At 26.7% G+C, this 12854-nt stretch overlaps 2 protein-coding genes across 3 annotated transcripts in view; both read left to right on the top strand.

The window, feature by feature from the left end:
* LOC107450792 (uncharacterized) overlaps positions 1–12854 on the top strand; it is a 98415-nt gene that overhangs the window by 21822 nt on the left and 63739 nt on the right. The gene's annotated exons all lie outside the window — the stretch shown is intronic.
* Positions 51–11059, top strand: LOC107450863 (uncharacterized). Of its 2 annotated transcripts, none has more exons than XM_016066786.4 (6): positions 51–211; positions 1741–1819; positions 3605–3666; positions 6470–6543; positions 8567–8918; positions 10743–11059. In XM_016066786.4, the coding sequence occupies exons 1-6, from the start codon at positions 176–178 to the stop codon at positions 10872–10874; spliced, it is 735 nt and encodes a 244-aa protein (XP_015922272.2). In that variant the 5' UTR covers positions 51–175; the 3' UTR covers positions 10875–11059. The 2 variants fall into 2 exon arrangements, with proteins under 2 accessions (XP_015922272.2, XP_071041598.1); XM_071185497.1 differs by having other exon boundaries at positions 54–211; positions 3333–3666.

Genomic DNA, 12854 nt, shown 5'->3' with positions numbered 1-12854 from the left:
AGAAAACATGTTTTAAAACCGTGATTTTGTCTCTTTTATATACTTTAACCGAGCAGAAATGAGTAGTTTAAAGCTTACTGTTATCAATGGTGAGGTAAATTGAAAAATAAATCCTGAAGTCCAAAAATTTGTTTATTAATAACTGAAACGATCTAGTTTACTAACTAGAGAAAGTATGGAGATGAATCATTTAAATGAAAAAATGTTAAAGGTAAATATAAATTTGAACTGTCTCCTAACAGGTTTCCTGTGAAATTTTGTGTGGGTTCTTCAAATGTTCACATCGCATCGTACAGGAAAATTTTTAAGAGTACCAGAAGATTTTTTCTCCGTTTTTGAATGTTTTCCAAATTTTATTAGTGACTGTTAAAAATACCTATTCATATCAAAATGCATTGTAATTTCGCTTTTAATTGTTTAATCATTAAAGAACCACAACTTCATTTGACATAAAATAAAAAATTTGATTTTACATAACAATGGTTTAAAAATTAAGATTTTGCACATATATGTTTTAGAATTTAAAATACTATTTTTATTTTTTAAGATTGTAAAGGAAAATTGCAATTGTTAATTTCTATTCCTTACTTATGTTAAATTGTCTTGAGAGACAAATAAAAATATTATTTAACTCAAACTCAATCATGTGTAAACTAAAGTAAAAAAAAAATTATAGTTTTGTTTTTTGTCTTGTTATTTTAAGAAATGTTGTGAAATTTTATATAGAAATATATAATTTATATTATATTATTCATCTGTTGTTTAGCTTGTTTATAATTTTCTACTATATTAAAAAAATTTATAAAATATTTTACTAATATTTAAAGAGATAAATATCTCCTTTTGATTTTCAAAAAAAAAACTAAATGTATTTTATTTTAGCAAATTGCCACACCTTCAGAAAAATGAGGCTACAAAACTATAAATTTAAACATGTAAATTCAGTTTTAGTCATTTAATATTTTTCCTGAACAATAAATTGACAATAATAAATATTAATATAAAATTTCCTAAATAAATGTGTATATCCAAATATTTTTTCTAAATATCAAAATAATTTCCCTACTAAAAAAATAAATAATTTCCTGCTCATCTGTATTGAAGAAATTTATTAAAAGATAATTTAATTTTTTGATCCAACTAATTTTACATTTCATATAAGTACAAGTTAAAGTTTCATATTATTTGAAAATTATTTGCAAAAAAAAAATTTTCATTTTATCAGAAGAAAAAAAGAAATATAGTGTGGCTTTCAGGAGAACTCCGCCAAACATCAGTCTTGCATCGTGGCGGGTACTGTGGTTACGAGGAAAAGTAAATTCTAATAGGGGTGTATAGTTTTGTCTTAATTTTGGCATAGGTCGGCATAAATTTCTAGAAATAAAAATAAAGGGACAAAAATCATACTTGTTAATTGTAAAAGGTAGTACAATATGGAAATCTTCACTGAAGAATTAGAATTTTTTTTTCAAGAAATAAAAGTTTATAATTGTTACAGTAATTTAAATTTTGATTTATGCGAGGCTCTGGACATGCATCCTTACAGTTGTTTTTCATATTGTTTATTTTACATCACTCTAAATGAAAATTTATGTGAGAAATTCAAATTTTTTAAGTTGAGTTCAGGGTGAATTTATTATTTCTTTTAAAGCTTTTATTTTATTTTAGATATACTTTAAAGTAACTCTATTCTTTAGTTTTACCAGAAAGCTAATGATCTTATTTGATTTCTTGTTTCAGCCTTTTGGTGATATGCTACGATGTCGTATATGCTCTGGATTTTTTAACTATTGTGTTATGACTGCTTGTAGTCACAATTGTAAGTTGATTATTGTTTGCTGAACTTTCTTAATTGATCCCACTATTAAGAGCACCCGATTGTGTGTGAACCTTTTTAGTGGCTCTATTCAAACTATTAAATAACTAATATTATTCCATTTCATAATCTTGTAATTAAAAGATGAGAAATTAGCAGACCCAGATTTCTTTTTTGCTGGTAATTAAGTAAATAATATAGAAACTTTTAATCAAAAGTAGATAATAATGAATTAATAATGAATACATATTATAAAGGAGTAATTTAAAATAAGTCATTTTGCTCTACTTTTAAGTGCAAAGTTCTTCAAAAATTGCAAAAATAAAAGAGAAAAACGTTTTAAAAAATGAACAAAATTGAAAAGATAAACATTTATTAATTAATTATTGGCAGACAACCACTTTGTTTATAAAGAATATTTTAAATGTCATTCAATGTTCCTGTTAAAAATTTCGTTATAGGTAGAAATTAACTGTTATAGAGAGACTCTCTACACGTTTAATTAGTTAATAATTTGTAAGATTTTGAGTGTAGTAAACCACAATTTATAGTGGGTTCATAGACAGCTCAGTGTAGTGGGGTCCCAATATGTTTTTATTATTACAAAGTTTGAATGCATTTAATTTAACGATGTCTAACTAGACCTACATAATTTAATCTTGCATTTTGTTTCAGTAAAGTCTGCTTTTTCAGATGTCTTAATTCTGATTTATTTCTTTGTAAAGCTGGGATCATTCCATACTTTTTGGAATGGGGAAATCACAAAATTAGTGATCTGTCTTTTTGTGTAAAGTTTTGGCATATTTGTGAAAATGTTCTAATATTTTCTGTATCTGAAATCGGTGAAGAATTAAGTTCTTTTTGCTAGATTTTAGTTTTGGTGAATTTCTAAAAATGGGTCTGGTATTTTGTGAAACAAATGTTTCTTTCAAGAAGTTGTAGTTTTAAAATCATTTATTACAGGCAAATTGACTCTGATTTTTTAAAGAACTAGTATTGTAAAATATTTTCCATTTTTTTTAAATGAAAAATATTGTAAAGAGTTCATTTTTAAGATGAAATATTTTATGAAAGGTCTCTGTATATCAAAAACCAGGGCTCGAAATTAACGGTGGTCCGTGACCACTAAAATCGGAGTCGGACCAGCATAAAATAATAAACAATTTTCCGCCTGACCACCATCCGCCGCTGCCGATCTCCGTTTAAAAAAGAAAAGCTAGCGCGTGATCCTAAGGAAGGCGAAGTTAAATCTTGTTTCGCGCATGCGTCACATGGAGAGTCGCTGAAGAAGAGAAATAGGGGAGGTAGCGGGGTGGGTTCATTACGTTCGCCATCCGTCGCAGTCTAGGGTCAATTCGCAGCCGATCTCCAATCACAATTTTTTTTTAAAATTTTTTATACAAAATTAATAATTTTAAAAAAAATGCAATTTAAATCAAAAATTTATGATTTTTTTAAAAAAAATCATGATTTTTTCAATCAAAAATTTTAATTTTATTATTTTTTTTATTTGCAGCTAATAGGAACGCGTAGACGGACCAGTAAAGTTTTGTGCGGACTAGTAAAATGTTTTAGTTACTGGTCCTATGGACCAGTAATTTTTTTTTTTTTAATTTCTACCCCTGGAAACTCTTTCCCATCCTAGTAAATCAGAAACTATGTGAAATCATTCATATGAATCAAGTTATGAACTTTTTCTTATTAATGATATTTTGTAATATCTTTTTCTTTCATCATAAAAATTTAACATCAGATATTTTTAGCTAAAGTTTTTATACTTTTTTATAGTTTGCTCTGCTTGTTTAAAGAATCAAATGGAAACTGAATCTGACTGTTGTATATGTTATGAAGTAAGTTTATATATTTTTAATTCAAAAATATCAATATGTAATTTCAAGAGAATCTGACTCTAGATTAAATATTTAAGAAATTACCAACTTTTCAAAATGTATGTTTGTAGCTTAATTCTGATGCAGTTTTAATTTTTATCTGATTAGTAATTCAATATTAGCAAAAATTGGGAGGAGGGATAATTTTTTTTATCCTTTTCTTTTTTTATTGAAACAAATGATATTTTACGCTCTGAGTTACTAAACTGTTTTAAAACTCCATATTAATGTTTCCGTTTAGTAACTCAGGCTCGCATTAGTCATTAAACTCAAAACTGAAAGGAGTTTTACAGAAAAATTTGCTGTTTTTTCATTTAGATATCTTTAAAATACAATTTTTTATATAAATTGTAGTGTTATATCTTATTTTTGAATAGAGAAAAATTATATTTAAGGAATCAAAAATGATTTTCTAAAATATTGCATTGTGAGAATTTTTAACTTTAACTAACATAATTTACTAGATATAACATGTAGAAATGACTTAAGTTAATTTTAAAATTACTAGCACGTTTACTATTACTGCAATAATAATCTTGATTAGCTGAAAGATAAAAGTAAATTAAATTAGGATTCACATCCAACGACATAACTAATCTAGATTAAATGTTTTTATTTAAAGAACTTAATCATAAGTCAAGTTAGTTTACAATTTAAAAAGAGTTAGTTTACTGCTACATGACTTACATATCAGATAGACAGATTATTTAAGGATAATCATTTTTTCTTTAGTTAACATCATATCAAAATAAAATAACAACAAAAGTAATTACGGGCACATAAAAATTTTAAAAAAATGTAAAGGACTTATCCTAAAAGCGTGTGTGGCCGGCCACCCCCGCATCATCCCTCAGATCACGTTCACCCAGAGTTGTCAGCACATGGAATGCCTAAAAACGATCCGCACCAAAGGGTGGCGCTACTATCGTTTTGACTCTTCACACCTGTGAAGCAATCCATTCTCAAGTAGGGGTGAAGGGAAAATATTGGAAGGTGTTGAAGGATAAGGGTGTAGGTGAAAATCGGATGGGGTTGTTGATTAGTTGATTAAAGTAAAAAATAGATTAAAATGCAGAATGAGATTATTTAAATTAAAACGCAGTGCCAAAAAAAAAAAAAATTGTGCTAATAAATAACTAACAAAAATAATTTAAACATACCAACATAACAGTAGTAAATTAAATTATTAAAGTGATTTTTAAAAAAACAAACTAGGTTAGTTATAAAAAAAATAACTGGTTTAAATCATGGTTTAAACCACATTGGTTTTAAACCGACAACCAATTTTGTAATTTAAAACTATACAGTTCTGTTTTTAGATTTTTTTTATTATTTAATTTTATCCAGTTTAAATTAATGAAAACCAATTTAGATGACTCTTGAAATAAATTTATTGTCATAAATTATGCAAAATAAGAATCTTTATCAAAAATCTAAAAACTGGTAAATGTATGATATTAAACCTTTTGAAAATGCTTATTGTATAATTGTATTGATATAATTTTATCCGAAAGGGTAAATAAATAATGTGAAATACTGTGTACCTTATATCTCAAATTTTGATTAAATTATGGCCTTGTATTTTTCATGTTTCGAGGGATTCTGCTGAATATTGTAAATATCCATCATCAGTTTATTCATAAAAATTAAATAAATGGGAATAAAAGCATATTTAGAATTTTCCCACCTCGTCACCACCCTTTTCACACTTGATTTTAGTTGGGGGGAAAATGGTATATTTACCCTTAGTCTTCTCGTGTTAATAATTTTATACTTTTTTTTCAGAAATTTTATGATTTATAGACTTGTAAAAATTACATATTTATGTTTAATTAAAGTAATACAGAGCAATTATTAGTAAGTAATACAGAGCAACATTAGCAATTAAACTCAAAATTTTTAAAAAATATTATTTTTTTAAAAATTTTGATTTTCCTACTGATTATATTTTAAATTGCTATGTTAGTACTAGCAGTACACCCGATAGAGAAAACCCTCTAACATAACAGTAAATGCTAGAGATTATTATTGCATCTACTGATTATTTTTATTTTTAAAAAGCATTTAAACAAGGGGGGAATTAAGACTTGTCTTTAAAACATCTTTGAAGTGTTTTGAATAAAAATAAAAAACTAAATTGCGAAAACATGGGAATGTTCAAAGATAAAAAATATTCCTGTTACTTGATTATAGGCTTAACTTGTTCCATTTTTGCGGAATCATTGTATAAAATTGAACTTAAATTTAAACATCAGTTTTATATATAAGGACCTTATATTTGCAAATTTTGCTACAAGTATATTAAGTTGAACTTTTACTGCTTGATTGCATTGATGTCACAGACAAATTTGGATTTCTGAAGATACTGCTGCAGATTTACACCATAAATTCTGCTACTGGAGAAATACAGAATTATTTATGCTGGTGTCAACCTTTCTAATCCATCTCCACCACACATATGAAATAATATACCATTTGGTATCAGCCAATTACAATATAATGAATTAAACTTAAAAAATTTAAATGGTTCGGTTATTATTAACTGTTATTATTTGGTTTTTATTGTTATAATTTGGTTATTATTAACTGTTTCTGTTAATACAGCCTAATTATATTAATTATGAATGTGCCACAGATTTCTAGATACCATTGATCTAGGTATGATATGTAAAATAACTTGTTATTCTTGTTTTGTGTTGTTAACAAAATTTTATTTTATTTATGCATTAAGTTGTTTTTATTTTTTACACTCTTAAACTTTTAGGAGATTCGAGAAAGTGAATTAAGAAGCAATAGGTCAATGGATAAAATAGTCAGAATTTATAAGAAGCTCATGAAGTATGTATTATTTTTATTTTATTTACTTATTTTTTATATATTTTTAGAAAACATTAAACAAGATTTATAAATTTTTTTATTTATTTTTATCAACGCCTTATTTTCTTATATTTCATACTTTTTACTTCTGGAAGTTGGTTTTACCAATTTGGATTTGTATTCTTCATAAAAACTGTTTATAATAAATTAGTCTGCGCATTTTCTAAGTTCCTTTACTTTTCAGTGTCCTAAATATATATATAAGTAAAGCAGTTTGCTTATTTTATACTGTTAATAAATATCACACAGTGAATGTAAGTACAGTCAAACCTCGCTATAGTGAACCTTCAAGAGACCGAAATTTTGGTTCACTATAACCGGGAGTTTACTATATCCGTTACACAGGCTATTTAACTAATGGTTCCCAAACTCCTCCCTTTTATTATGCATTATTCAAATAAATGACTGAATATTATGTAACAGCAAAAAATGTGTTGTTTTTCATTACTTTTCGTCTTGCGTGCAAAAAAAAATAGTACTTTTTAGCTGATGAGCAATCCTCAACATCAGATATGGAAACACTTCGTGACTCTCAGATAATTTTTCCTGAATTTCTGTCATTCCGCTTTTTAAACCTGTCTAACCTGCCATTCGAGCACATAAAAGTAGTCTCATAATATCGTTCAGCAAATTCATCGACATTTGTCCAGATACTGGAAGATTGCAGCTTCTTCGAGGGGTGAACCACTTCAGTAATGCTGCTTCAACATCCTTGTGATCTGCTTTTCTCAACTTTTTTCTGCCATCTAAATTTTTTTCATGAGCAGAAATAATTAATTGCCTATTTTTCCTTATGTTACAAACTGCAGATTCGGATAGTTTATATTCCCTGCAAATATCAACTTGATTACATTAATTTTAACTTTTTCTGATAATGCCCATTTTATCATCCATGGAGTACGTTTTACGTTAACTGGTCGCCATAGTTAAATTTGAGAACTTGTTTGCAAACATTTTTTAACAAAACTGAGAGCAAAAAGGAGTTGAAATGAGGGCCTTATCAACACATATTAGTGTCCAACCCTTTGACCACCAATAATGAATAATTACTCATTCCCTCTGATAGAAAATGCATATTGATCCCACTGACACCTTACAGGTGCATCATCTGCCTGAGTTGGAAACATCTGCTTGGTCTGTTTAGAGTTTAGAAAGTGATATAAAAGAAGCAAACAAGAAAAAATGCTTATCGCTACATTACCCTCTATAGATGGTTTTAAACATTGGTATATGTATTTATTTTGAGGTAGAAATTTCAAAATTATTACAAAAAAAATGAGGAAAAAAATCAGTTGAAGACAGAAAAAAGTTCATTATATCCAATTTCCTCACTTTTTTGGTTCACTATATCCACAAAAAATAACATTATACGTGTATAGCAAGGCACGGGACCGAACATTTCGTTTACTATATCCGGGAGTTTACTATAAACCGTGTTCACTATAGAGGGGTTTGACTGTATTTTAGTAAGGCAGTAGATTTCCTTTTTAATTGATAAATGTAGCTAGAGTTTGCATTTAGGAATTATCTTTTTTTTTTTCAATTAATAACTTAGACATTTCAAATTTAACCAAACTTCGTGATTATATTTCATCATACCCATTTCATCACATAAGGACTCATACCTGAAAAAAGAAGCAGAAAAATAAATTTGATGATATAAAACTTCATTTGCTTTAAAAATATGAAGATGATAATCAAAGTTGGCATACTTTGAGAGCTCAAAAATTGACGCCTATTCCCAAGACTCGTCCGACATTAATGAGTAAAACAGAAAATGTTCTGTATTTCAAATTGTTTTTGTTTTCTTCAATCATGTCTTACAAATCGTGAAAATGGGCAGGTTTTTGAGGTCTATGTTGACTTTTTTGAATTTCATATTTTTGAAACCAAAGAAGTTTTATATCATCAAGTATATGTATTATTATTAAAATGCAATATGTGTATGTAAATGAAATATAAATGCATATGGTTTCTTTTTTAGAACCAAAGCTGTTGATTCTTCAGAGTCTAATCTTCAACGACCAAATAGCTCCCAAAGAAACTCTCATATCTTTAGTTCTTCTGTAACGCATGCTGTTTCCCAAACTCAAAACTGTCTACCAGTACAGATCACATCTACGAGAAGTATTCCAATGCAAGTTTCATCCCCCATTCGCAATCAGTCACAATCCCCAACCTCATTCAGAATCTCATCATCAGGAAGCGTTCCAGTGCAGATTACATCCCCCATGCACAATGTCCAATCACCTTCCTCAGCCTCTTTCACAAGAACGGACCCAGTTCAGAGTATTTCCTCCATTCAGAATCTCCAGTCAGGAGTGCCATATCCAGTTGTAAGTATATTAGATATATTTGCTGTATGTATTAATATATGTATTTGTATAACCAATAATGCTTTAGATTTTACATAGCTAATGTTTTAAAGAAAATGTTCCTTATTATAAGTTTTCTGCAGATTTTAATTCTGACAATAATGTAAAAAAAATTTTTTAAAAATATGAAGAATCAAATTTTTACATTTTTTTAACGAAATGTCCCTTTTTTCTGGTTACATTTTTAAATTTTGGGGCAAGAATGGTTTATTTAGCGATTTGGAAAAATTCTCATTTTTTCACGCTATTTATACTGTAATTGAATTGAAGGAACTAAAAACTGTACTCTTTTTAAATCTTAATCTTTATGGTTGAAATGTTTTTGAAAAATATTTAATTGAGAAAATTTGTGTAACTTTTTTTTGCAATTTGGAAGGAAGACATTTTTTAACGGATGAACTATTTATACTTCAATTGATCTTGAAAGATTGAAGAAGAAAAATTCAAACTTTAATTGTTAATCTTCTTGGTTTAAATGTTTTTGAACAATATTTCATTGTTTGAAAAGATTTGTTAACTTTTTTGGCAATTTGGATTAAACACTTTTTTTTTTCCAGACAAATTATTTATACCGTAATTAAATTGGCAGGACTCTTGAAATTGGTTATAAAAACATTGATTTTAAGAAATGACAGATTTTATAGATTGATAATTTTAATTCTTTTATTTTTTAAAGCGTGCTTAAAAATATTAGCTTACATTTTTCAGATTAAATGTGCTCTTAAAGTTTATTAAAAAAAAATTCAAATTTAATAAAAATCTTGTTTTATTTATTTTATTTTTTTTTTTTACTTTGCTTTTTTTAATTCTAGAAATTGACTTTAGTTCCTGAAATCTGCTCGGTTCATTTTCTTTTCTTTTTTTTATCCTAAAATAACTGATAGAAAGGGTATAATTTATGTTATTCTGTAATTCATTTATCCTTTCTTTTTTTTTTTTTTTAAACTTTCTTACTCAATCCTGAAATCTATATATTCCTTCACATTATCACCTCTTATTTCATTCTTCTTTTACTCTGGTTAACTTCCTACCTAAAATTTGCAAGCTACATCAACCATAATTCCACTATTTGTTTAAAATACGTAATTATATGACTCTTCTTTTATCTGTGCCATGCAGTACATAGAAAACTCTAAAAGAATTAAAATTCATAAATTAGACATATTCAAACTTGAAAGAGTATTTAAGCATTATTAACAGACCCTTTACTAATTATTTATTCATAAAAATGAACCTTTTAACAAAATATTTCATTCTAAAATCAAATTCTACACGATGTTTTTTGTTTTTTAAATTATGAAGGTAGAGTTATTGGCAGCATCTAAATGTAGTAGGAGAGGAGAAATATTTATATTTTTAAATCATGTTAAGTGAACAGATTACTTATTTAAATTTAAACAGAACTCTGGTTTAAAGATTTTATGTTATTTTACAATCCTAAAAATTATGAGTAGATTTACAAAAAGAGTCTACATAGACGTCTTATTTTCAATTGTAAAACACTTGACTTCCAAAATTTGTTTTAAAAACACTGATTGTGATTTTATTTTTTAATAAAAAAAAATTGGTTCCATCATTGTTAAATATACGTATTTTAATTTTAAAAGGGAAAATAATTTTGAGAAACTTTTTTTTAATGCACTGTTATTAAACTTGTTATTAACTGAATTCTCAAATTAATTAATCTTATTTTATAATTATCATTAGTCATGAAATAATTTAAAAGTTTTTGTTTCATTTTTTAAACATTTGATTAAATAGAGTCTGTATATTGTTCTTTGTTAGGTGTTACTTCAACGAATCCAATCAGCTGCTCTACCAAAAGCTAACACAACTAAAGAGAGTCAAATGTTTGATGATTTTGAGGAGCTTGAAAATTGCAGCTTTACTGATGACTCAAATGATTCTGAGAATTGATTTTATAGAACTGTTATTTTTAGTTTTCAATTGAGTACAAAAAATATGACCATTGCAATGTATTTTTATTGTTATTTTATTTTACTAGAAATTGAATTATGGTGTAAATAAATATTTTTCAAGTCTGCAAGCAAAAAAACTTCATGTTATTGTGAAAATAATAAACATATGAATTTTGTAATTAACAGTTCATTTAGTTTTTCTTTTTCATTTGTTATAATTCATTTTAAATTTTAACTGTAGTTGAATATTTTCTTGATATCATTTAATCTGAAATAAAAACTTGATGTTTATTTCAAGACATTATGCATTCTCCAAACAACTTATCATTAATGAGCTGAATATTTTGTTACAAAACATGCTTTAAACTACCGAGTGTTATTAACCAATATTTCCAAATTTAAAGAGAGTAGCTTTCTGTTAAAATAGACTGGTTTCGTCTATGTTATTCTATGTAAAAACAGCTTATAGCTGGGAAAGTTCTATACTAATTTGCCCGTAGTTGAAGTACGATTTTTTTTTATAGGAAATATAATAATTCTGAGTGTTTAGATAATTTTTATTTGTAATATATTAGTAATTTGTTTAAAACTCTGTTTATTTATTAAATCTAATCACTTTGTGTGCTATACCACTATCGATTCAATACTATAAATCACTAACTAAAATTAACTATTGACTGCGAAAAACACTATATTTTATCGTTAATTTAATTATTTATTGTATCTTTGAAGAAAAATTTAATTTTTTATTGTGTAGTGGCAGAATTAGTCTAAATTTTAAAATAAATTTCAAAATTCTTCTTAAAAACTTAATTGTAAACATAATACTTTCTTTTGTTCTTGATATAAATATAGTTAATATCTTTACTTAATTTGTTCTTCTTAAAATATTATTTAAAGAATAATGCTAAAGTGATGTTTTTTAAAGCCAAAAATACTTATAATTAACGTAATGATACTTATTATAAAACTTATAGCTAAGCATGAAAGGTAAGGTTTTTAAGTTTAATTCAAAATTTTTCTGAAACATACAAGGCCGGATTAACCATTAAGCACACTAAGCATGTGCTTAGGGCACCAGAGGATAGGGGAGCACCACAAAGCCTAACTAAATGTTCGCAGTACATAATTTTTTTTTTTGGAAGCATTGCTTATAAATTTATTATTTGAGCTTCCATTTTAAGAGTAGATAACAAGTATTTCTAAGTATGAATTTTTACATAATAAAAGAACAAAAAGCAATTACGTATAAAAAAATTTTGGTCCTATGATGAAAATAGGTGGTGAATTTCTATGCGATAAAATCTCTATTTATTTATCCATTACAATGATTCTATAACATACTGCTACGATTTATGTTCACAGAATATTTTTCGCAGTTGTAGCAAAGTTAATACTTCAGTAATTTGATTTTTTTTTATGTAAGAAAATTTGATTTAAAAAATTTTGATGCAATGATTTGATGATGTAAAAAATGTGATTTTTGATGTGAAAAAACTGTGTTATGCATGATTGCAGTTTTTGTTTTTATGTGATGCACATTTTTTAAAAATATTTGCTTATACTATATTTTTAATTATATTCTCATTGCAACTGGAAAAAGAAGTCATCAAATTATTTAAAGGTTGTGTTGGCAACTATTTATTTCAAAATTTTACCTCAAATAATTTTTTCATTCACTAAAGGAAGAAAAAGGAGCAGTGTTTAAGTATCATTTTTCGAAATTTCTTTGTGGAGGAGAGGTTAAATTTGCGCAAATATGACCACACACTTCGCATCACTTATGATTTTTTCATCTATATACACTGGCGTCGGAACCATAGGGGTCCGGACCCCCCCAATAATTGGGAAGCCAGGGTTCATTATTTTGAGAAAATATTTCCGTTTTGTTTCTATAACTTTTAATTTCTCTCTCTCTTATTTTTACAAAGCGCAACTTATTATATAATTAAAAGAAAATTAGTAAAAAATAAAATAC

This window comes from Parasteatoda tepidariorum, chromosome 9 (assembly GCF_043381705.1).
Source record: "Parasteatoda tepidariorum isolate YZ-2023 chromosome 9, CAS_Ptep_4.0, whole genome shotgun sequence".
NCBI lineage: Eukaryota > Metazoa > Arthropoda > Arachnida > Araneae > Theridiidae > Parasteatoda > Parasteatoda tepidariorum.
The sequence above is the reverse complement of the archived record's forward strand: the minus strand, read 5'-3'. Positions and strand labels throughout refer to the sequence as shown.